Source organism: Cibotium barometz, chromosome 15, assembly GCF_041138505.1.
Source record: "Cibotium barometz isolate CiBa-2024 chromosome 15, ASM4113850v1, whole genome shotgun sequence".
Lineage (NCBI taxonomy): Eukaryota > Viridiplantae > Streptophyta > Polypodiopsida > Cyatheales > Cibotiaceae > Cibotium > Cibotium barometz.
Genome location: NC_141060.1, coordinates 56,488,961 through 56,513,987, shown reverse-complemented (window position 1 = coordinate 56,513,987; position 25,027 = coordinate 56,488,961). Strand labels below are relative to the sequence as shown.

The 25,027-nt window shown below is 46.0% G+C and overlaps 1 protein-coding gene across 5 annotated transcripts in view; it reads right to left on the bottom strand.

The window, feature by feature from the left end:
- Nucleotides 1-447: 447 nt before the first annotated feature.
- The window catches only part of LOC147631447 (exocyst complex component EXO84B-like), a 72,082-nt gene continuing 47,502 nt past the window's right edge, over nucleotides 448-25,027 (bottom strand). For 2 of the 5 annotated variants that reach the window (XM_086809844.1, XM_086809845.1), the window contains exons 5-7: nucleotides 17,119-17,307; nucleotides 16,872-17,008; nucleotides 448-775 (exon numbers count right to left, since the gene is read on the bottom strand). In XM_086809844.1, the coding sequence (XP_086665970.1) occupies nucleotides 694-775; nucleotides 16,872-17,008; nucleotides 17,119-17,307 (408 nt within the window). In that variant the 3' untranslated portion in view covers nucleotides 448-693. Of the gene's footprint in view, nucleotides 776-16,871; nucleotides 17,009-17,118; nucleotides 17,321-25,027 lie in introns of those variants that run through there. The other 3 variants (XM_086809846.1, XR_015267588.1, XR_015267587.1) reach the window with 3 other exon arrangements.

Sequence of the window (25,027 nt, the reverse complement as noted above, 5' to 3'; positions counted from 1 at the left end):
AGATAGAGAGAGTTCAAGATTTGTGTTTTGATAGAAAGCTTCCAGGATATATTCTTGTGCCTTTTTTCCCAATTGTCTATGGCCAAGGCTTATTGCTTACTCTTACTGCCTCCATGCATTGAGGATCACACAAATCACCTCTATCATATGTCAAAATCTCTTGCTTAGTGGAAAGCTGCATTGAAAAGAATTTGGAAGAGTGGATCTCCCCTCAAGCAAGGACTGTTTCTATGGAGATGTCTTTTGGCACGAAGTCATATTGCCACTACATCTTGACCAACAATTCTCGATATTTATATAATGAATGCAATGATTGAGATCTCAAGGGCATTGCCAAATCCTACATGTAGCCCATTCTGTTGCTTTACAAGGCCTCAAGGTCTCTGCATGTACGTACATTAGCTTTAACACTCGTGTAAAAAATTAGATCACAGAGATTCTTATATATGTCAAAATCTGCTCCTTTTTCTTTTCATTAAGAGTTATAATATGTAACTAGAATTCAGGGTTCAGAAGCATGGTGCAATAGCCACTCAGGCAAGGACCTACAGACTCTCAAATAAACTGTGTTGTGTGAAAATTACATTGGAAGTCACAAAATTCAAGCCATGCATATGTGACTTCTTCTAGACCATGCCAAGTCCTACAAATGCAAATGTGACTGCTTCTTGACAAGCAAGAATGTGGCTACAACTATGCCATAATCCTTTGTGAAAGTATCTGTTGTGATGCTCTTTGCGTCTCCATTACAAACCACTGGTCTGTAGGCATGATACTGCAAACCACAAAATTAGGTTAAATCTATTGCCTTTGTCTGCTCTCTGACAGTTTGTGGATTAGACCATCATTAACCATTTCTTCAAAGCAACAGTTTTATCAAGTATGAAAAATGTGTTCATGAACGGCTTGCATGAGCATGCATCTTGACAGTATCTTGAGACGGAGGAGGAGAAACATAGTATCTTGAACAGAAATTTCTATCAAGTAAAATAAAATCATATTGAACAGGCAGAGGGATGGTACTGCAGATTGCGAGGACAGGATGGATTTATTGCCTCTGATCCCCCTCAGGTTCGAGCCATTGCCACAGATTTTCCAGGGCCCTTCTTTCTGGATCCCCTTTCTTCGCGCAGGTGATGGACATGAGGGATCGGTATGGCAGCACACGAGAGGTGTGGTCCCCCCCGCTCTTCCGACCTTCTTAATGACACCCTTCTCCTCAAAGGAGCTGGCTGAGGCTCCGCAAGCACTCCCCCCGGGAAAATTCCCGAGGGAGGATGGGCTTCCGGTCTCTTTATTTCTTCATCATTGGGATCTCATGGAAGGCAGCTTCAAAGCCGCTTTCAATCAGATTATGGTACCAGAGAGGCTAACAAAGGGTTTGATGCACTTGATTCCCAAGGATGGAGAGGACAGATTGGAAATTGGGCAGTGGAGACTCATCACCCTCCTAGCTACCGCCTACAAAATCCTAGACAAAACCATCAGCAAGCGCCTTTTCAGCCCTTCCTCCCTAACTTCATTCATGGCACGCAGACAGGCTTTGTTCAGGATCGGAGTATCCACGACAACATCTTCACTTTTTGGGAGGCGACTGCCTCGGCCCGTTTGAGGCAGGAGGATTTGATAGTTCTCCTCCTCAATTTTGAGAAAGCCTACCAGGTGCTCATTCAGGGGGCCCAAGGTGACAGGTTCCCTCTTTCTCGTTCAGTCCGGCAGGGCTGCCCTCCGCGCCCTTGCTTTTCTTTTTTGTAGTCGAGGCCACGGGCAGTTTCCTCTCCGCCCAAGAGACCGGTTTACAGGGGTATTTGCTCTCACAGGAGGAGCTGCTTTACTCAGAGTTTGCCAATGACACTGCAGCATGGCTGACAAGAGAGGAGAGGATTCTCAAGAGATTCGCTGATGCGATAGAGATCTTTTGTCATGCATCCGGTGCAAAGATCAACTGGCACAAGCCGTGTGGATTTTGGGTCGGCTCCTCGCCCGCCCCGACTTGGAGGCCAGTTGAGACTTCAATGGATCTCGAGCAACACTCCTGTTCGTTATCTAGGATGCCAGAGAGTAGAGCCCCCTTCCGAGGACCTCAGTGAATGCACTCTGCTGAGAGTGAGGGTGATTGGTTTTCACAAGCATAGTTGGCAAGTTGCCACATCAACCCTCCACTGGCCAAGGTGGCCAGAGAGGGCATTTGGTGTTTATGGTTATGGGAGAGCCGCCCACACATGCACCTTCAATGGGACCCAAGAGAGTGGACCTGGTAGGATCCATTTGCTAGGGAGTGGCTCCCGTCAGTATACAACATGGCTCGGCCCACACATGCACCTTCAATGGGACCCAAGAGAGTGGACCTGGTAGGATCCATTTGCCAGGGAGTGGCTCCCGTCAGTATACAACATGGCTTGGCCCGCAAAATTCAGATGCTTAAGATTGAGGGCACCCCAACAGCTGCAGGGCAGTCCTAGGGTCTCTCTCCACAATTTCTTTCGGATTTCTGGAAGAGGCTGTGGGACAACTTTCGTCCACGGAAGATTACACTCTTTCTGTGGCAGTTAGCCCACAGGAGCCTCACGGTTGACACTTGGTTAGCCATAGGAAGTAGATTAGCAATCTATTCGAGGTGTGTCCATTTGTAGGAGTTCCAGCATCAAAGCATCATTGCCTTTGGGATTGCCCGAAGACTCAGCAGGTTTGGTAGAGATTTCTCCGCATCTTCACTATGGATAGGGCTCCCCCCCCACACTTACTTGGGTCATAGTTGTGTGGGCCACAAAGGCTGAGCCAGCCATGACATATGAAGAGGATGTTGGCACTACAGGTTGCTCATCATCAGATCTTGACAGCTCCAGTTCTGGCTCCCTCTTTTGTCCACTGGACTCCAAGCTCCTGCCAAAGATGGGAGATTTGCAGTGCATGGCATATCTGGCGAGCTCGTTCTAGTGAGGCCATCAAGGGCACCCCCACCCCACCAGCGGAGTCCGGAGCATATGGCTCAATATCATTCACACCCTCCGTGGACACTGGGGAAAGCTTTAGGGTGGCTCTGATCGCATGTGGAAGCGCCATGAGGCGATCTTCCCTGGCCATGAGGCGGCCTTCCCTGGACCTTTTCTCATTGACAGAGGTGGTAAGCCCACCTGACATTATAGACCATAGGTACGTTTGCACCCCCCCCCCCCCCCCCCCCGCCCCCCAACCCACCCAAACTGTATGAGGTAACCTCCTCCCCCTAGAGCGGCCAGCCTGGGAAGGAGAGCACCCCCCACCCCCCCCATTTTTTTCTCATCACCTTGATTATCGCTCCCTTGACAGAGCTGATTTTGTACTTAGCCTGCACGGCTGTTTTTTCTTGGTAACTAACTTAAGAATATCTTTTCTTTAAAAAATAAAAAATAAAAATCAGACAAAGGGAGATCTCAACCAATCGGGGGCACTATGCTGCCATAAAAGCCCCTTCGGAGTGGAGGAGAAGAAAATACCGCAGTTCCTCTCACATAAATTTGCTGCGTTTTGTTTGCGCAGATCTAGATCATCCCTGTATGCAGGCCCAGGTGGCCAAAACAGTGTCAACGGTGGGTGTCACTACATATACTGCAAATACACTGGGTGTCATAACCCTGAATACCCTCGAAGGCCTCTCAGCATCTGGTCTTCCAAAGATGCCACGCTGTGATACTAGAAAAAATCTCCCAAGTGGTGTCAATACTCAGTGAAGGTGGTGTGATTGTAACTCGGGGATATCCTAAAGCAAACATCTCTGAGCTATGCCCCTACAGAAAAGAATAACAGGATCTGCTCCCCTCCCCTCAAAAAGAAGCTGTGGGCCAAATTGAGTCAACCAAGCAATAGCACCCCCAAGTAATATAGATAAAATCACTCCTCAATCTGTCCAGGAGCTGGGCTATAGATACCCATATCCTCTGTGCTCCTCTGCACTCCCATAAGCAATGATACACTCTCTCGGATGAAGCTGGACATCTAGGATAAGAGGAGTCCATGCCAAAAATAGATTTGATGGGCAGCCCATTGTGGTGAAATAGCCAAAAGAAGTAGGATATCTAGCTCCTCCTTTACGAGTCCTAGAGTCTCTGCCAGAATCTCCTCTGAATGAGGTGTAATGTCATATGCCTCCCAATGAGGCCTAAGACTAGGAACTCTCTAGGTCTGTCCAAACATGAGCCACCTGGTGTTACGCAGAGTGTAGTTACAGAAAGGTATGCTCCTCACAGGATTGATCACATCAGTCCATTCCCACTTACCAGGGTCCCAATGTAGATATCTGATAGGGCATCCACCATATAGCCATAGGCACCACGAAGCATTGAGTAACCATCATTGGAGAAGGGTTAGTATACAACCACTTCCCAGGGCGACACCACTATTCTCACTCTACGGATCATAGAGCCAGGTGTGATCGCCTCTACATCACCTCTCTCCATCTGCCATCCAGACTGAATGGAGTAGAAGGCAACATACTCTTCCTCCTTAGGTTTTGGGAGTCCCATCACCTCAAGGGACACACCTGTCCCAAAAGAAACCCCCAACCACAAGTGGTGTTGATACTCATCTAAAAATGTACATGTGATCTAGTGGTTAGGTATAGCTGCATCAATTTATGCAATCCAACCGTGATTCCCTCTTAGATGCCTCTCTCTGATCATCTGGAAGACTTTTAAAGTTCTTCCATTTAAATACTCTCTCATCGCGCATCTCTCCCAGCCTAGCCACTCCATATATCTTGCTGGACACAGGGGCCTGCCAAGATCATCTTTGATAAGGTCGTTCCATATAATGGGCTGCATGCCAATCTCATCTACTGGGCTTGGGGACCTATGATGTAAAAATATCTCCATACTACTCCAAGCCTGGATGATGGAAGAAACGAATGGGGGTTGGGTGGGTGGGTCATCTGCCTCTGAGAGGATAAAACGTGTGATGTGCCTCCAGTCACCACCACTCTTAGGGACGAATTCAATAATATGGCAAAAAAAAAAAAAAAAATCCTTCCTGGGCTCAATAACGAGAAGGAATTCCCTAGGCACCAACTTGCGAAGCAGAGCTTTGCACTAGATCTCTGGATCAATATTGTTCAATCCTCCTTCGTGCTTGGGGATAATAGTTTCCCAAGCAACTCTGGCCCTCGTTTCCCACGCAACTATGGCCCTCGAATATCTAATGTTGTGCCATTGAGCCCTGACCATAAGAAGTCGAGGATTAGCGTCCGCAACTGTCTAGTGAATCTACGGTCATAACACCAACAAGAGGTCACATACCAAGTTGTGCCAAGCAACACCTGGTTTACCACCAAGGCTCTAGATGATAGATCGAGCTTCCAGGAGCTCCGAGGAGGAGCTTTTTCTTTACCCTCATGAACACAAGGGCAAACTACTGGGTAGGTGTAATGTCCATCCCAACCTGGCATCCAAGATATTTGGCAACGTGTCCTCTCTCAATCCATGTGAAGTCTACATCTGTGCCCCAGTCAATTCTCTCGGAGTCATTGACCCAAAATCTGACAGACTTATGCCAATTTATGAAGGACCCTACTGTTGCTACACAAAACTCTTCCAAGACAGTGCGAAATGAGCAATGACATGAGTAGGACGCCTCAAGAAACATCTTTATATCGTCAGCCAACTAAGAGTCCAAAAGCTCCTCCATGCTCAATGGCATCTCACTCCAGAAAAATGCTCAAAGTTTCTCCAAAAATGAGATACAACAGAGGAGCTAAGGGGCACCTCTGCTGTACGGAGCAAGAGATCTAGAAGCACTCACTTTGACCTCCACAAGAAAGCACAGGGTTGTGAGCTTCGCCAGAAAGGCAAGAGGCACCTCTGATCCAATCTTGAGAAAATCCCATGCGTGTGAGAGTACCCTCTAAGAAGTCCCAATCCACTCTATCACGGGGTTTCTCAAAATCAAGTAGCAAGATTGCCAAGGGCTGATTACTTGCCTTGACCCACTCTACTGCCTCCCAAAGATGTTATCAAAGATGCTTCTTCCTTGGAGGATTCCATTTTTATTTCTTTTTCCAGGAAGAAGATCCTTCTATTAGTTACAGAGAAAAACAGCCAAAATGGCTAAGTACAAATCCGTCCCCAAAGAGGAAACGCGAGTCAAGATGAACAAAGGGGAGGATGCGCTTCTCCTCCAACTGGCCGCTCTAGGAGGAGAAGGCGATCTCATACAATGGAGGGAGGGGGAAATAACCACACAGGTGGTCTGTAATGCCAAGTGGGCTTGCCACCACTATTTGTAAGAAAGGGACCGTGTCGCCAGATCTTGAGGTAGGCCTCCCAAAGCTTCCTCATGCAGTCTGAGCCGCCCTAAAGCTACCCCCACTGACCTCGGAGGGTATGAATGATATCGAGCCAAATGCTCTGGATAGACCCTGCTGGCGGGGTGTGTGCCTTCGATGGATTTGTTGCGTTGAGCTCTCCATATATCCCATGCAGCTATACTACTACGAATCTCCCATCTTCAGCTAGAACATGGGGTCCAACGACTAGTAGGCGGGGCTCGAACACTGGCACTCGAAATACAAAGGTGAGAGACTTGAAGGGCTAGTACCCCACCTTCCTCCTCATACGGCATAATGATCACAGCCTCAGCGGCCCAAAAAATAGTGCCCCATGTCACAATACGGGCGGGAGCCCAATCAAGGCCTTTGGGCAATCCCAAAGACAATTGACACTGAGACTCCTGAGGATGGCCACACCTTTGACATAATGCTGGTCTGCCCCCAATGGCCAACCTAGTGCCAATTGCTAAGCTCCTATGTGCCACCTATCACATGAAAAGAGTGACCCTCTGCAGCCGAAAGCTGTCCCACACTTGCTTCCAGAAATTTGCGAGAAAATGTGGTGGGAGGCCTTGGGACTACCAATGTACTGCTGCTGTTGCTAGAGTGCCCTCCACCTCTGACATCTGAATCCTACGGCCCACCGTGTAGCAGTGTAAGCAAAGAAGGGGGTACCAAGGATGGTGATAAGGCTAACATTGCTCTATGTAGGCCTGTCACATTACTTGGGACTGCATACAAAACTTTTGCCAAGGTAGTGAGCATGAGATTGCAACCAATGTTACTTATAGTCATTAATGACACACACAATGGAATCCTCCAAGACACCCAGTTGAGGCTTTTCAGTGGGTGTCTCGAGGGAAGCTCCTAATCGTTATCTTGGATGCCAGGTTGGCATTGACATCTCCCATGAGCAGCAGCTCGCCCCCCTTCTTCTAAGAATTCAGAAGAAGTTGTTATACTAGAGTTCGGCTAGGCTTTCCCTAGCTGGTCGAGTGTTGGGGTAAAGGCATTATGCCCACCCTTATAGTATGTACAAGCCCATAAGTTATAGTACATAGTACACTTAGTACTTTTAATGTACTAAGTGCACTATGTGTACTAGTGCAATATACTTGTGTGATAGGGGAGTCACACACACTCATTCCCATGAGTTGACTTATCCCCACAACTCTCTCTCTCTCTCCCTTGCTTCTCTGTGTATGTCTCCCACATGAATCTCAAACCCTAATCATCTCTCCCATTCAACTGGTATCAGAGCCTTAGGTAGCTGTCTTGATTCTCTCTCCCATTGCCCTGCACTGGAGGTGTGTGAAGCGAAGGCTAGCTTGGGTGTTGCAGGTGTCAGCTGACAGGCAGCGCAGCAAAGCGCTGCACAGCTGGTAGCGATAAGGAGCATTAGCCACAAGGCAGCATTCGTAGGCAGGCTGGGCGAGCACGTGGCAAAAGGCAGCTGAGCAGGTTGCCCAGCCAACCAGGCGCAGCCAGGCGCCTACGGCGTGAGCGAGTAAGACACGCAGGCGAAGGCGTAAAACCATTCATTCGTAGTGAAGTCGTCGGCTGGCTACAAGGCGTAAGATACGCAGGCAAAGGCGGCGGCAGCTGGGCGATTTCAACTGTCCCCGTGGGATCTTCTTCGACGGCTCGGTTGGGCAGCGTCAGCAGCTTGAGACGCCAACTCTCCCACAGGAGGCGTACCCACCTAGTCTAGCTTCGACGAGTTGGCGTCTGTCCCGGCTTAGTTGTGCTGTCGTGGGAGAGTTGGCGCCGTGAGGATACAGCCATCGCTATCACCAACGCTTTATGTCTGGTCCTTCGCCTGCCCAAACAGGGCCACGTCTGTGACCAGCCCAAGCCCAACTACAAAAGCAGCAGCAACTGCATCAGCATCAGCATCAGAAGCGCCCCCCCCCCTTTCCTGCAACAAAAAATCAGTAATTACAAGGTATTCTGCTTCAATTTTTTTTTGGGATTTGCAATTGAGCAAGTACAATCAATCAATTGAGCAGGTACAGGTGCCGAATTGCTCAATTTCTGAGCAAAATTGGCAAAATTGGGTGACATTGGTCACAATCAGGATCAATTTGCAAGAAATTGGATGTCGAAATTTGGGGCTTTGATGTAATTGTGCAATTAAGCACTCATACATGTTGTATGATGTGAGAAATCGCACATTCGGGCGAAATTGCAGCAAATTGCAGTGCAAATCAAGGGGCTTTTGTGCCGATTTGGTTGATTTGCATGCAGGCAATCGCATTTGATGCTTTGGGCAATGTGTTGATGCCTTACAAGCACTCAATGTGCCTGTAAATCAAGGGGCTTTCATGTATTGGATGCATATGTGGCCAGGGGGAAGCACTGTGAAGACTTTGGATGCCTTCATGTGCGTCAATGTACCATGTATGATCAAAAATTGATCCTAAATCAAGGGGCTTTTCAAGTTCGTATGCTTGTTGAGCTTGGCAAAGCAGCAGGCAAGACATTTATGCCTTGAATCCTCAAAAATCAGCTTGCAGTCAAGGGGCTTTTGCCCAATTTCTGTTCGGAACTGTTGTATGCAGTGTTCGGGACTGTAAAAGTCTGATTTTCACTCATTTGGACAGCCAGGAGAGCATTTATTGCTACTGTACCTGCTGGTACAGATTTGGTACAGCTTTGTACAAGTTTTGGCATGGTTGTACACTGATTTGAGTGAGGAAAAGGTTCAATTTCAGCTGTTGTACTTGTCGGTACAGGTTTGGTACATCACAGGTGAGCACTAAGTACTGCTGTACAGTACTTTGGAAGGGGAACAGAGCACATTTAAGGTGCTGTCCTAAATCTGCAGCAACCAGATTTTTGGTGATTTCATCACATACAGTGGGAGAAAAGTTGCATTCTTGCTTCCGCAGTGGGAGATAAAGCTTGGGAGAACAACTGTGAGCACTTTGTGTGCTTTTGGTGCAATGTTTGCACATTTTGCAGGGAGTCAGGCATTGACAGGTTGCATATTGCTATGGCAACCACAAGTGAGAGCTCTTCATTGCTTCACATCAAGAAGCTTGAAGGCTCACATAACTATGATATTTGGCAAACCCAGTGCTATAATGTATTGCTCCAGAAGAAGCAGCACAAGCCTATCAAAGAAAGGGGTGTAATGCCCGCTTCTCTTACTGCTGAAGAGTGGGAAGATATGGATGAGCTGGCAAGATCTACTATCATGTTGTCTGTGTCAGACTCATTACTTTTCAGCATTCGTGAAGAGAAGAAAGCTTGGGGAATGTGGCAGAGATTGCAGGACTTGTATGCCCAGCAAAGTGCCTCAAGCAAAGTGTTGGTTGAAGAAACTCATAGGTCTTCAGATGAAGGAAGGGGCGTCTATGGCAGCCCATCTAAATGAGTTTAATGGTATTGTCAGCCAAGTTATAAATCAAAAGTTGGCAATGGACGATGAGTTCAAAGCCACTTTTCTGTTATGCACTTTGCCAGAGAGTTGGGACACATTCAAAACCAGCCCTTAAATGGTGCTGAAAATGGTCCAAATGGACAGCCAAACATGGCAGAAGATATCCCTATGGATATACCACAGTTAGAGGAGATACCGGGCATGATTTTTCAGCCTTATGGCATGGAACAGGAGCCACCAATGGGTGATATGCAGGCTGGACAAATGATGGTCATTGGGTACGGAGGTCCACTAGACCCTCCAGAGCCCCTGACAGGTTTGTTCCAGGGGTTGACTACTTGATGCTTACTGACTGTGGGGAGCCCTCATGTTACAAGGAGGCTTTACAGAGGGCAAACAAGGCTCTTTGGGAGCGTGCTATGAAGTCAGAGATGGATTCTCTGCACAAAAATGGAACATGGAAGTTGATGCATTTGCCTACAGGCAAGAAGGTTTTGCCATGCAAATGGGTTTACAGGCTCAAAGTTGCACTAGATGCAAAGCCAAGATACAAAGCCAGGTTAGTGGCTAAGGGCTTCAAGCAGGAATATGGTGTGGACTTTGAGGAGATCTTCTCTCCAGTGGTCAAAATGACCACACTTAGAGCTGTGTTAGCTTTGGTTGCGCATGATGATCTGGACTTGATTCAGATGGATGTGAAGACTGCTTTTCTTCACGGTGATCTCCATGAGGAGATATATATGCAACAGCCAGAGGGTTATGCAGTGAATGGAAAGGAGAAGCTTGTATGCAAGCTGAAAAAGAGTCTTTATGGGCTCAAACAGGCACCAAGAGAATGGTATCATAAATTTGATACATTTATGAAATCCCAGAAATTCAGGAGAAGTGACATAGATCACTGCTTATACACCAAGAAAGCTTTGGATGGCAGTCTATTGATCCTCATCTTGTATGTTGATGATATGTTGATTGCCGGGAAATCTCGTAAAGAGATGGATGCCTTGAAGCAGAGGCTGCATCAAACCTTTGATATGAAGGATTTGGGTGATGCAGATCACATTTTGGGTATGCGGATACTTCGGGATAGAAATCAGCATGTGTTGTATTTGTCTCAGAAGGAATACATTGGCAAAGTTTTGTAGAGGTTCAATACGGACGGGGGGAAGAAGACTAGTACTCCTTTGCCTCCATATGTGAAACTCAGTGCTATGGACAGCCCACAGTCAGATAGTGGCAGGGCTGATATGGCCAAGATTCCGTATGCTTCAGCTTGTGGCAGTCTCATGTATGCCATGGTTGCTACTAGGCCGGACATTGCATTTGCAGTGGGAGTGGTTTCTAGATACATGGCCAAACCTGTCAAGAAGCATTGGGAAGCAGTGAAAGGTGTCATGAGATACCTGAAGGGCACACAGGATATGTGCATTTGTTTTGGCAAACAGGATGCATTAGTGCATGGTTATACGGATTCGGATTATGCCGGTCATCCAGATAACCGGAAGTCTACTACCAGTTATGTGTTTACATTCACAGGAGGTGCTGTGTCATGGATATCCAGGATGCAGAAGTGCACAGCCTTATCTACTACAGAGGCCGAGTATATTGCAGCCACAGAGGCTTGCAAGGAGGCATTATGGCTATCTCGGTTAGTGGTTGATTTGGGTTATACAGGGGATATTCCATTGTTGCATTGTGACAGTCAGAGTGCCATCCAGTTGGCAAAGAACCCTGCCTTTCATGCAAAGACGAAGCATGTGGATGTGAAGTATCACTTCATCAGAGGGGTGATAGAGAACAAGCAAATTCAGCTTGTTAAGATTCATACGGATGACAACCCGGCTGATCTGTTGACAAAGAGTTTGCCTCCGGAGCGGTTTGCTCATTGCAGACACTTGATGGGCATTGGATGAGGCCAGTTTCAGCCTTGATATGGCCTTGTATATTATCATGTACATGCTGATTTTTCTTTTCTTTCATTTAAGGGCACTTTGCCTTTAAGTGGGAGGTTGTCCCTTATAGTGTGTACAAGCCCATAAGTTATAGTACATAGTACACTTAGTACTTTTAATGTACTAAGTGCACTATGTGTACTAGTGCAATATACTTGTGTGATAGGGGAGTCACACACACTCATTCCCATGAGTTGACTTATCCCCACAACTCTCTCTCTCTCTCCCTTGCTTCTCTGTGTATGTCTCCCACATGAATCTCAAACCCTAATCATCTCTCCCATTCATCGAGTAGTGGTGGCGAACCAGGTTCTTCTTGCCAATTGCCACCATGTGGTACATTACCTCCTGCTGGTCTTTCTCCCAAGCATGTATTGTCAAGTTTAGTGTTTGATCTGGAACTTTATGTGGGCTAGCAGTAATGGGAGACCAGCTAGGACCAAGGTGGCATGGAGAGTGATCATTCAGCCTCGAAGCAGAGAGGGCTTGGGCTATTGTTCGAGGTATTCTTCCAGGCAGTGAGCCTTGGAAGGACTTCCTCCTAGCTAGGATCTCCACCCGCACTCCGATCCTGGGGGGCCCTTGGCACCTCAGAGCATGGGATGGGCCTTCACAAAGATGTGGGCATGTGGCTTTAGCCTAGCATTTGAGGACAGATTTACAGCTAGTCTCTTGCATGCTTGGGATCATCTCAAGCCGGCCCTACAACAGTGGCTCCAGTAGCCTCCGAGGAGCAGCTCTGGTAGCCTCTGATCTAGAATCCTATGGTCCGTCTGCCTAGTGGTCACATGCTTGGGGCTCGCCCACATGTATCATTGGGAGCCTTGGGTACAGGCCCCGCCAGGTCACTTGGAGATTGGCTTACATTCTGACAGCTACCCCCAGAGGCTCAAGAGAGAAGCTGGGGCGGAGACCGACTTAGCCTTGACTATTGGGCTTCATTGCAGATTGGCGTGGATGAGTACTCCGCTTTAGTCACCTTCTCTATTGGGCTTCATTGCAGATTGGAGATTGGCTTACATTCTGACAGCTACCCCCAGAGGCTCAAGAGAGAAGCTGGGGCGGAGACCGACTTAGCCTTGACATCGACTCTTCCATCCCTCCGGAGTGGCTGGCTTTGATACTAGATCCTTCTCCTCCGCAATGGTTGGGAGTAGTCTCACTAGAGGCACAGTATAACCTTGGCAGTTCATGGCGTGGATGAGTACTCCGCTTTAGTCACCTTCTCTATTGGGCTTCATTGCAGATTGGAGAGATCAAAGACCCCCTTAGAGGACCTCAGGGGATGCACCTTGCAGAGGGTGAGGGTGATTGGTTTTCACGCACATGAGTGGCACGCTCACCCTCCACCGGCCAAGGTGGCCAGAGAGAGACTATGGCAGCTATGGATGTGGGAGGGCCGGCCTATTACGAGTCTCTAGTGGGACCCGGGAGAGTGGACATGGCAAGATCCAGAGGACAGAGAGGAGTCGTTTAGGGATGAGGTGGATAAGCTCAGGTAACAACTCTAAAGTTTCACTACTGATAGAGTTCTATGGACTTATCCTACAACCACATGAGAGCTTCGATGCTCTTGTGAACAAAATGAAGTCCCTCATGAACCAGCTTGCTGCTCTCAAAGCTAAAGTGGAAGAAGATGTGGCCGTAGCGGTTCTAATCAAATCAATGCCAAGTAACCTCTACGAAAACCTCATCACCACATTGAAGAACCTACCCAGTCTTACCTTAGAAGGGGTCATAACCTCCTTCAAGGCGGCAGAGGAGAAGAAAATGAAGAATAAAGTGGAAGGGGCATCTCCTTCTTCACAAAGAAGAACTTCTCAAGTAAAAAATGTTCTATTTGTGGTAGAAATAACCATGCAGAGAAGGATTGTTACAGGAAGAACCCTTGCAAACACTCTGGGAAAAACAATCACAATGAGAAGAATTGCTTTCACAAGAAACCAGAGACCAATGTCACACAGAAAGAAGAAACCTACAAAGAAGATGCAAACTTTGTGGAGTATGAAGACTCTTGGGCCTTTTAAAGGTCTACATCAAAATGGCTATAATATCAACAACCATACCCTAAGGACTGAACTAGGCACAACTTCTAGAGAAACTATGTCATAGACATAGATTTATCCAGATGAAGTGTGTACTAAGATAACGCTTGAGGGGGCTATTGAAATACAATCCTTATCAAAGTACACTAGATTTGTGAGTGAACAGCCTCTTACAACAAAGGGCTCTTGTATTTGTTTGTGTGAACACATTCTTCAAGACTCAAGCAAAATATCTAGATATTATATGATAGCTTGACCTAAGCAGTGATGTCACATCCTATGCTTCTAAAGCTAAAAAAGCAATGTACTTGTTTGAAGTAATACACACAACAATCACTTCATTGACTCATGCAAGTCTCTCTCTCTCTAGAGTGTATTCTACCACTCTCTCTCTCTCTTTAAGCTTTCACTGTCTATGCTTTAGCTTCAGCCATGTTTCCTTATCAGCCACCATAGCCTAGCAGCCCAAGCTCCATGATTACCAACATTGTTGTCATCGTTGAGAACAAAGTTCTAATGTGCATAAGAAGGGGAGACGTGAAGGCACATTCACTCGCTTGAAAGGGCATCCTGGGAGAGATTTATCTTTTCCTTTCATGGTAGGGATTCTTGGTTAGAGGATGACTTCCATAGGAAGCTAGATTCATTCCTCTTTTCACGGGCAGCAAGGCTGCTTCTCGGGCAGTGGGCTGCTGTTTTTGGGCAGCAGCAGGCAGTGGAGAGAAAGCGGCATCAGATGTTGTAGATGGCAGGAGCTTCATACAGCTGAGCAGCATAGAGAGGATAGACCCTCTCTCTAATACCATGTTGGTAATCATGGATCTTGAGCTGCTAGGCTATGGGGGGGTGATAAGTTAGCATGGCTGAACCTAAAGCATAAATAGTGAAAGCTTAGAGAGAGAGAGTGTTAGAATACACTCTAGAGAGAGAGAGAGAGAGAGAGAGAGACATGCACGAATCAATGAAGTGATTGTTGTGTGTATTACTTCAACCAAGTACATTGCTTTTATAGCTTTAGAAGCATAGGATGTGGCATCACTCCTTATTAGGTCAAAGCTATCATATAATATCTAGATATTATGATTGAATCCTTAAGAGTGTGTTCACACACACAAATACAAGAGCCCTTTGTAAGGGGCTGTTCACACACAAATCTATTGTACTTTGATAAGGCTTGTATTTCAACAGACAATAAAGCTTCAAATTTGTTTTTGTTTTTGTTTTTTCATAAAAGAGACTTCTATTAAGTAATATATAAGCATACAAAGGGGAGATCTCAAACCAAAAGGTAGGGATATCTCAACCAATTGGGGGCACTAAGCTGCCATAAACGCCCCATAGGAGTGCAGGAGAAGAAAATACCATGGTTTCACTCTCTCATAAATCTGTTGCATGTTGTCAATGTAGCTCTAGAAGATCCTTGTATGTGGGCCCTCGTGGCCAAAAGAGTGTGAACAATGTCACCCAATATATTACAGTATCATGACAGCCCCATTTTCAACAGCCTCAATGGGGAGGGCTACCACAGGGACCTGTCAGAGGAACATATCATTGGTAGTATTGCAGCATGGCACATTTGTGTTACGTACCTAGTGCTAATCCTCGAGATTAGTGGCCTAATCCGGTAGGGTTAAGGGAGCCTTGGGATTAGGAGAAAGCAGGCTAATATGGACGGCTAAGGTTATTATTAATAAATCCATGTGTTACTGGCTATTTATAACAGTTTGGTTATTCTATAAAAATGAAACATGGGTTATTGTTGTCGTAACCTCACTATTGGTCAGAGTTTGACCAAGACTTCGGCTACATGTGGGGCAGAGCATAGATTAGCCAAAGGACTGGCATGGATATGTGGGAGTCAAGCCTTAGCCCCTGGCTCGGGGGTGGTTCAAATTGTAAAACCTACGGTTGGGAGGTGAGCTACCATGCACGCCTTTTAGGGGGTTTGTACTAATCATCCGTGTCAGAGCGGCGTAAATGTGGACTATCACATTCAAAGGTAGCTTGGAATGTGATAGTCCAACCTCCCCAGAAAGAGGGCGTGGGCATCATTGATCTTGTGGTGTAGAGTATAGCTTTGTCCAACAAGCTTGATGTTTGTGGCCTGAAGCCCAGGGGAGAGATGGAGAGACTTCTAGCCCCCGTTTCAGCCTCCACTTGTGGCAGCCCATGGCCCTTGTTGATCTTCTTAGAGGGCCCTCCTCTGCAAGCTTGGCACCTCCTTCAAGGACAAATTTGCGGCCAGCCTCTTTAGAGTCCAGGACATTTTTAACCAGCACTTTTCTAGTTACCCTTCTCCGGTGACAAGGAGTGCGGCTCGGGCAACCCTTGGTGGGAAATGCTCTTGTTTGCCTTCCCTTTGACCACCCCTTGGGCATGTGTTCATATGTGACTATTCCTTGGAGGAGGGTCATGACCCAAGCAAGGCCTTGACCTTGGTCCAAGCTGTCACCTTAGAGGGCTGGATTGCAGTGGTATGGGATGTCATAGTCGGCCTAGCCTCATGGCTTGGGGGTGCTCCATAGGAGCCATGGTTGGGCGGTGAACCGCCAGCAGCCAGATCATGTGTCTTGTTCTTGTATGTGTATTTGTATTGGAGAAGGTCCCAGTAAACTTTCCTGTTTTACTTTCCATGGATTCCCAAGATCCAGGTATCCTCTACGCTTTTGTGCTAAGGTTGATTTGATGCATACTCATTGAAGGTATCTCTCTATACCATGCCTAATTTTTTCATTTCGAGAAAAAAAGTTTATGCTTTTTAGGGTTCTGCTGACATGCTAGGTTACATGGATTCTGAGAGGGGGAAAATGCAAACTTCATGCGTGAAATAGGCACTTAGGCAGCCATCTGCTGAGAGTGAAATAAGCACTTGGATACATCCCCACGTTCACAATGGAATTTATGTGTCCTACAGATAATGGGAGATGAATAGCACCCTCACAGCTTGGTACATTTGGCCAGCCCGCTGCAGGGAGGACATGGAAGGTATCCCCTGCCCCCCATCCTCCTCCCCTCCCTCCCTCTTACAAATAGGGAGTAAAATCATTTGCCGCTATATAAATACAACTCATCCTTACACTCCTTTTTTTATATTTAGTAAGTTGATGTATTCATATAAAATTCAATTAGCTCAACAGAAACATATGTTCCGACAGTCAGGTTGGTTGTAAGTGATCATAGGAAAATAGGCATACCTTTGAGGATCAGAATCATTCTCAGCATATATATTTTGAACAGAACATATCAGATCCGAGACAACTCCTTGCAATGACTTTGAGGAGAAATCACCATTTGAAGCAAATTGTGCAACAAAGTGTAGATCAAAGACAAACTAGCAGAGAATAAACCAAAACATGTCTGAGATAAACAATTGAATGAACACAGTTAATAAGAATGGCCATTGGCTGTCATAAGGCAGAAAGTTTTTTAAGTTAAACTCACTTGTACACAACCTTCTGGTTTCAAAGACCTCTTACGTTCCTCAAAACCTGTCCAAAATCTATCAGAATCTTTCAGCCACATCAGCACTCCCTTTGTAATATTCATCAAGGGTGCTGAAACCAATTTTCCTCGTCCAGGTAACGCTTCTGTTGCACTTAGAGATATTGTATTCAGCTTTAAGAAAAGCTCCTGAACAATGCCACTGCTTCAGAACAAGTATGGGTCATTTATAATATAAATTACAACAAAATAAATTTCAAACTCATGCTAATCTCTTAAACTGAATACAGTGCAAAGTGATGAAGTCAAAATGAAGAGTACCAGACATGCACCGATGTTCTAGTATGTAATATTCCATGAGCAACCAAGAGAGCATGATCATAGACTGTGTGAACATCTCAATCAGAAACCCACATGTAACAACACTTCTTAAGGCCACCTCCAAACGGCCGAAGTCTCGACACTGACCTACATGCCAACCAAGTGTCGGGATTTTCAGTCTCGTGTGTGTATGTTCCCTCATGCGTTTGAACCCCTGTTTGTGTGTGTGTGTGTGTGCGTGTGTGTGTGTGTGGGTTGCTGGGGTGGGAGGCCGCCGAAGACCTGCTCGACTGTCTCGACTTGCTCCCTTGCTCTGTCGACCTGCTCGTCTGCTCCCTCATCCTGTTCGCCTGCTCGTGTGAGAGCACATGTGGTGAGGCGATTGTCCCAGGACTGTATCGGCCCTGTAGCCTATACTGTGTCAGCCCTGCAGTAATCTACGCGACCTTCTGAGGCTACCCAGATGCTCTTTTTTCTCATCGCCAATCTGCTCTTTTTCATCTCTTCCTCGACCTGAGTGCGTGTATAGGAGTGTGTGTGTGTGTGCGTATGTGCTGTGCCTCGCTACAGGTCTATTTTTCCCCTTCTGTATAAGTCGCTTCAGCTCTCTGTTTTTCCCCTTCTGTATAAGTCGCTTCAGCTCTCCGTTTTTCCTCTCCTTGTAAGATTGCATTCCAATAGTGCTGTTCCCCCTTTTTTCCTGATCTGTGTCTTCCTGCTGAATCGATTGGTCTCGATGGCAGAATCAAGCAAGTATTATGTCAAGAGAGCTCTTTCTCCTGAACCTAAAAGACAATCAAGGGAATCTCTGCCCCCCATAGCTCCTTCATCTGAAGATGCTTCCTATGTGTTTGACATGTTGAATGAGGATTTTCAACAAAGTAGAAGAGAATGGATACTACCTGCTCCGGAACTCACTTACAAGATGAAGTTACCTTCTCTTGTGCATCCTCTGAAGAAGCTCTCTCAAACTGCAGTCATCATCTTTTTTCCAGGTAAAATACCCTCGGCTAATGATGTGGGAAAATGGGTGAATTCTCTCCTAGGTGGATGCTATGTAGAAGGAGTCTATTTTGCCTCCAGAGGATTTTATGAAGTTCATCTCTTGGATGTATTGACAAAACAAAAGATGCTGGAAATGTCCCCTTTATTTTTTGGTCGTCAAATGGTGCACGTCATGCCCTGGTCTCCTAACAAGGATTATTAGAATCTCATCAAACATCACTGCCCTGTATGGGTTGAAGTTGTTGATTTCCCAGATTATATGAGAACAGAGCTTCCAGGCTTAGCGATGACTTTGGGACAAGTGATTTGTCCCCCTCGTCCCACAGGTAACAAAAATCGTTTTTGCATTTTATGGGATACTGATAGACCAACCCCCTCTTCTATTGCAGTTGAGATTGAGGGTGTTAATTTGGGAAAGAAATATTTCACTTTGAAATGGGGCATTTTTGCCGGAGCTTGTTTCTCTTGTCACAAGTTCGGGCATCTAGCTTCGGAGTGTCCCTCAATCCTTCATCCGCCTCCTCCAGCTGCCATTCCTCCACCATCTAATAAAGGAGGTCAAAAGACTTATGTGGAAAAGATTGAAGCTAAAGGAGCAAAGCCTTCACTTCCTACAGGGAACCAAGCCAATTTAGCCCAAAATAAGGATAAAGGAAAAAGCAAGCTAGTGGAAAATATTTCATCTTCTCACGAGGGTTGGCAGAATGCAAAGAAGACGGTGCCTCTCAAACAAAGACCTCTCCAATCTCGCAATTGGGATGCTTCTGCTCCATCTCCTGGCCAACCTTCTACCTCTTCGGACAGCCCCATCTCAAAAGCATGGGTCAATGCAGTTAAGAAGGGTATTCCACTTTGTGAAGAAGATGATTTAGTCAGGGAATTGGATTTTGAGGGTCAGCAAGACCCTGTGGCAATGGCAGAGGCTTGATGCCTCCCTTTCTCTTTGAGGATTGCTCATCTCTTGTACATATTTTCATGCGTACTTCTCTTAAATGTTTTTCTTATAATATACAGGGCCTCTGTAATCAGCACAAATGGAGACTCCTATGGCATTATATAAACAATACTCATCCTGATGTGGTGTGTCTGCAAGAGCATAATCAGCATTCTTTTGCTGGCCAGCATGGGTTCTTTTCAGGCTATGATATATTTTATGCAGGATCTGGACAATTCTCTGGGCTGTGCATTTTAGCCAGACATGATCTGCAGCCATGTGTAGCATTTAATGATCCTTATGGCCGATGGATGATTATCCAATGCATGATCAATGGAGAGATTTTTGAAATAGGCTCCTTGTATGCTTATCAAATTTCAGCTTCCAGAGCTCAAATGTGGGACTCCATTAACCAATATCCTTGGTCTTCAAATGCTCTACTTTGTGGTGATTTTAATAATTCCCCTCACTGGAAAGACAATACCACACATAAATCCCATATGATTCCCTCTGAAATCCAGCGATGGGAACATATGAATTCTTCTCTTCATACTGCAGATTTATGGACAGCAATTCACCCTTCGGTTTTGGGATTCACATATCATCATAATGCTTTTACAGAATATTGGGCCAGGCTTGATAGATGGTATCTTATTCATGCTCAGCAATATGATGATTATACATGTCAAATGTGGACTGATTATTCTCAGCAACTATCTGATCATACTCCACTCTGGCTCAACCTTTCTTTTGGTATGCCTCTGGACGACATTCAGCTCTCTTTAGTCAGACACTTGCAGGTTAATCAATTATATCTTTCTCATGAAAAATTCCAGCAAATGATCAGATTGGCTTGTAAGCCATTGTTAGCTCATGCTCGGGAGGATCTGGATTTTGCTTGGAACTCCTTTGTACATTGTATTCAAAATGTCATTAAGGAATATGGAAGATGGTACATGGCAGAAACTAGACAGCATATCCAGTGGGCAAAATCATACAAGCAGTCCTTGGTACAGATTAGCCATCAAAGGTCTCTTTCTGCTTCTGAACAGAATTCATTGTCTTGTGCTTCTTCCATAATTGATGCTAATGATAAACGCAAGCTTTCCAAATGGCAGACAAGGGCTAGAGTTAAACCTATGCTGGATAAGGGCTGCTCCTCGAAATCTTTCTTTCGAAATTTACACACGTACAGACAAAGTCAATCTATCATGAGAGTCAGGAAATCGGATGGTCTTTGGACCCAGTCTCTATCTCAGTTAGAAAAACAATGCCTGGATCATTTTCGGCTTCTTTTTTCTCTACCATCTTCTTCTACATCTCAGGCTGCATTGGCTCGGAGCAAATTTATTGAGCTTGTTTCTCCTATTGTTTCTTTGCAAAAAGCTTCAATGCTGGAAATGTCCTTTTTGGATACAGAATTGGATGAAGCCCTCAAGCATTTGGGTAAACATAAATCCCCAGGTTGGGATGGTTTGACAGTTGAATTTTTTGTAGCCTTCTGGGCTGAATTGAAGGGTCCAATCTTGAAGCTCGTTAATGTAGCCTGGCAGCATCAACATCTTCCCTCAGCTTGGAAACATGGTCTGGTTAAGCTTCTGCCCAAAAAACCTCTGTGTGAAACAATGGATGACTGGAGGCCTATCACTTTGATGCCTGTTATATATAAACTTATTGCTAAAATGCTGGTACACCGGATAAAGGATATCCTTCATGATGGACTTCATCCCAGGCAATATGGTTTTGTTCCAAGAAGGCATATACATAATAATATCTCCAATACTCTCATTGCAATGGAATATGCAAAATACTCTGCTCAAGATGTCTTGGTCATGCAGGTGGAATGGGTGTGCAGTCAAGAAGCAAAACTGTGCAACATCCCCAATTGCAAGTATGCTGAGACACCTCAGAACAACACTGTTGCAAAAGACAAAAATGTGTTGGATGCAGAGGGCTGGCAGACCCCGAATCCTAGAAAAGTAATCAATATCAAACCCTGACCATTGCAATCATGCACTTGGACAGAGTCATCTGCATCTACATCTCAAAATAAAGCATACACCTCTGCAAATGTCAATGCTGGGATGTTGTGGGCTGATGTGCTTAAAGGTGGAATGATGAAACTGCAAAGCATGCAGGCTGATATTGATATGGCTTTTACTTGAAATTTATCCCTTTCTTCTGACAATGAATGCACCAATAAAATGTGCGACATATAATGTACCTGTAGATTGGTTTGGGACTATATGTATAGAATGAAACCGGATATAGTATGTTTGCACGAACACATGCTCTAGCTAGGCAAACTGGTTTTTTCCATGACTATGATATATATTATGCAGGTTTGAATACTTTTTCTGGAGTTTGTGTATTGTTCAGAAATGCATTATAGCCGACAGTGGCTTAAAATGATCCAAATGGCCGTCTGATCGTTGTGCAGTGTATGTAGAATGGCCAAGTTTATGAATTTGCATTGGTGTATGCGCCCTCAATATCAGCCCAAAGAGCTAGGCTTTGGCACAAACTTTTGTAATATCTATGGTAGGCAAATGCATTTCTATGCCGGGACTTCAATAATTCGCCATTGTGTGATGACAACACCCATGGTCACTCACAAATGATTGCAGTTGAAAGGGTATCATGGACAAATGTAATGCATCATTTGAATGCAATGGATATCTTGAAAGAAACTTGTCCACGCAAAAAAGGTTTCATGTTTCATCACAATGCCCTTACTATACCGTGCTAGATTGGACCATTGGTATAATTTAACTACTGATCACACTCTGATCTAGTGGCATGCCATATGTGGGTTGATTATTCCTTGGGACTCTCATATCATGGTCCTTTATGGATGGGTCTCTATTTAGATGTTCCCCTTGAATCTCCCCTGAGTAGCAGCTCGCCCCTCTTCTTCTAAGTGTTCGGAAGAAGCTTTTATACTAGAGTTCTGTGAGGTTCTCCCTAGCAGGTAGAGTGGCGGTGGCAAACCAGGTTCTTCTTGCCACCATGTGGTACATCACTTCGTGCTGGGCCTTCTCTCGAGCATGTATTGGCCAGGTATAGCGGTTTATCCGAAACTTCTTATGGGCCGGCAGTGATGGGAGGCTTGCCAAGGCCAAGGTGGCATGGAGAGTGATCATTCAGCCACAACATAGAGGGGGGCTAGGCATCATCGACCTTGCTATTCAGAGTCGTGCCCCGTTGGGTTGGAGGACTCCTTCCCGGTGGTGAGCCTTGGAAGGACTTCCTCTTGGCCCGGATTTCAGCCCGCACCCCGAGTCTAGGGAACCCTTGGCCGCAGAGTGAGACCACCGATTATGATGATTGCCCGCATGATTCAGAGCAAATCATTGGTACCACACGAGATTGTTCGGGCTGAGTTGGGTGCCGCACCAATAGCGACCGAGACCCTATTCCAGGCAGTTACCTTTTTACAACGGCTATGGGAGCTCCCTCAGCAGAGGTACTCCCGATTGGCATTGACCTCATCCATACAGTTGGTAGAGGATGGAGATACTCATTGCTGGTATGCTCAGATGAGATCGTGGTTTGACCTACATGGTTTGCGGATAGAGGCACTCCCACCCTTTCAGTACAGCCAGGATTGTCCATTTTTGGATCTCACCCGCTCAAAGCAGAACCGCGTGATTAGGATGGATATCGTCAGAGTGGACACAGAGAGGACATGGACTAGTCCCCTTGAACCCTTAGGCATGAAAATGGCTCGTTACAAAAGCCATTTTTTGCACACCTTACCAGATGATTTGATCACCCACCCAGTGTACATGGATGTACACCTATCACATGGGATACATTGTGCCATTGGACAAATCAGACCTCATCACACCAGCTGCGGATTGAGACAAGCGATATGTGCATCAGATCTCGAATGACCACATTTATCAGCTATGCTACCAGGAGGCAGAGACAGAGGAGCACTACATTTGCCAATGTGCAGTCTATTATGAGATCCGAGGGAGATATCACTGCCTCTTTCAAGAGGGTTTTGGGCCGTTATGCAAGGTCATGGAGTTTGAGTATCAGAGATGCTTGGGATTGTTCCTACTTGAGCTCAGGAGACACAAAGAGACCCTCTTGGCAGATAGGAGAGCGAGCCATGATGTACCTGAACAGAGGATCCTAACAGATTTCTTCAGCGACAGCACCAGCACCCAGCCCACACACCTCCTGATACCTCCTCCATCGAGCCATCAGGCACCAGCCACGCTCCTAGGGAGTCACCACTGATACAGCAATCGTCTTATGTCGTGCTCGTCAGCCATGCCCAGTAGGATCCCGACCACGACATCCTCACCATCACCAGATCAGAGCCATTATTGATCGGCATCAGAGGCGCCTACCTCACTTCTACGACCTCTCCATTCTAGACAGCCCCATGGCAGAGATATTTGATCTGAGGAGAGGGCAGCACTTCAACTGCTCAACATACATGGATCTACTTGATATACATCTAGGAGTCTTACTTACAATTCTTATAACTATAAGATAGTCAGTTTATTGTACTTTTCAGTTTCATTTGGTTGTTCTCTTTGATGAGACACCAACTTCAGATGTACTCTCAGTTTTGGTCTTATAGGCCATTGTGGCCTCTTAAAGACGTTAATCTATCATTTCATTTCATTTCTCTCTCTCTAGAAAGAGAGAGACGAGACGGTGGGTCCATGTCATCCCAAGGGCAATCCCACTTTGGCTCAAGGGCATGCAGCTTTGGGGGTACTTGAGAGGCAGTGTGAACACATACAGTTCCAGGAGCCGCGCACCAAATTGTGGCTATTTGATACACTTGTCACACCGACCAACCTGTACGGAGCTCCAATTTGGGGGCCCACATCACAGATCTGAGAGAGAACCGGATGAGGAATGGAGGCATACGGAAAGACCACTGATTATGATGATTGTCCGCATGATTCAGAGCAAATCATCGCTACCACATGAGATTGTTTGTGCTGAGTTGGGTGCCGCACCAGTAGTGACCGAGGCCCTATTCCAGGCAGTTATCTTTTTACAGTGGCTATGGGAGCTCCCTCAGTAGAGGTACACCCAACTTGCATTGACCTCATCCATACAGTTGGCAGAGGATGGAGATACTCATTGCTTGTATGCTCGGATGAGATCATGGTTTGATCTACATGGTTTGCGGATAGAGGCAATCCCACCCTTTCAGTACAGCTTGGATTGTCCATTTTTGGATCTCATCTGCTCAGAGCAGAACCGTGTGATTAGGATGGATATCGTCAAAGTAGACACGGAGAGGACATGGACTAGTCCCCTCTCACCACATGGTTTTATCACCTGCCCAGTGTACATGGATGTACACCTATCACATGGGATACGTTGTGCCATTGGACAGATCCGGACCTCATCACACCAGCTGCGGATTGAGACAGGGCGATAAGTGCATCAGATCTCGGATGACCGCATTTGTCAGCTATGCTACCAGGAGGCAGAGATAGAGGAGCACTATATTTTCCGATGTACAGTCTATTATGAGATCCGAGGTAGATATCACTGCCTCTTCCGAGAGGGTTTTGGGCCGTTACACAGGGTCATGGAGTTTGAGGAACAGAGATGCCTTGAATTGTTCCAACTTGAGCTCAGGAGACACAGAGAGACCCTCTTGGCAGA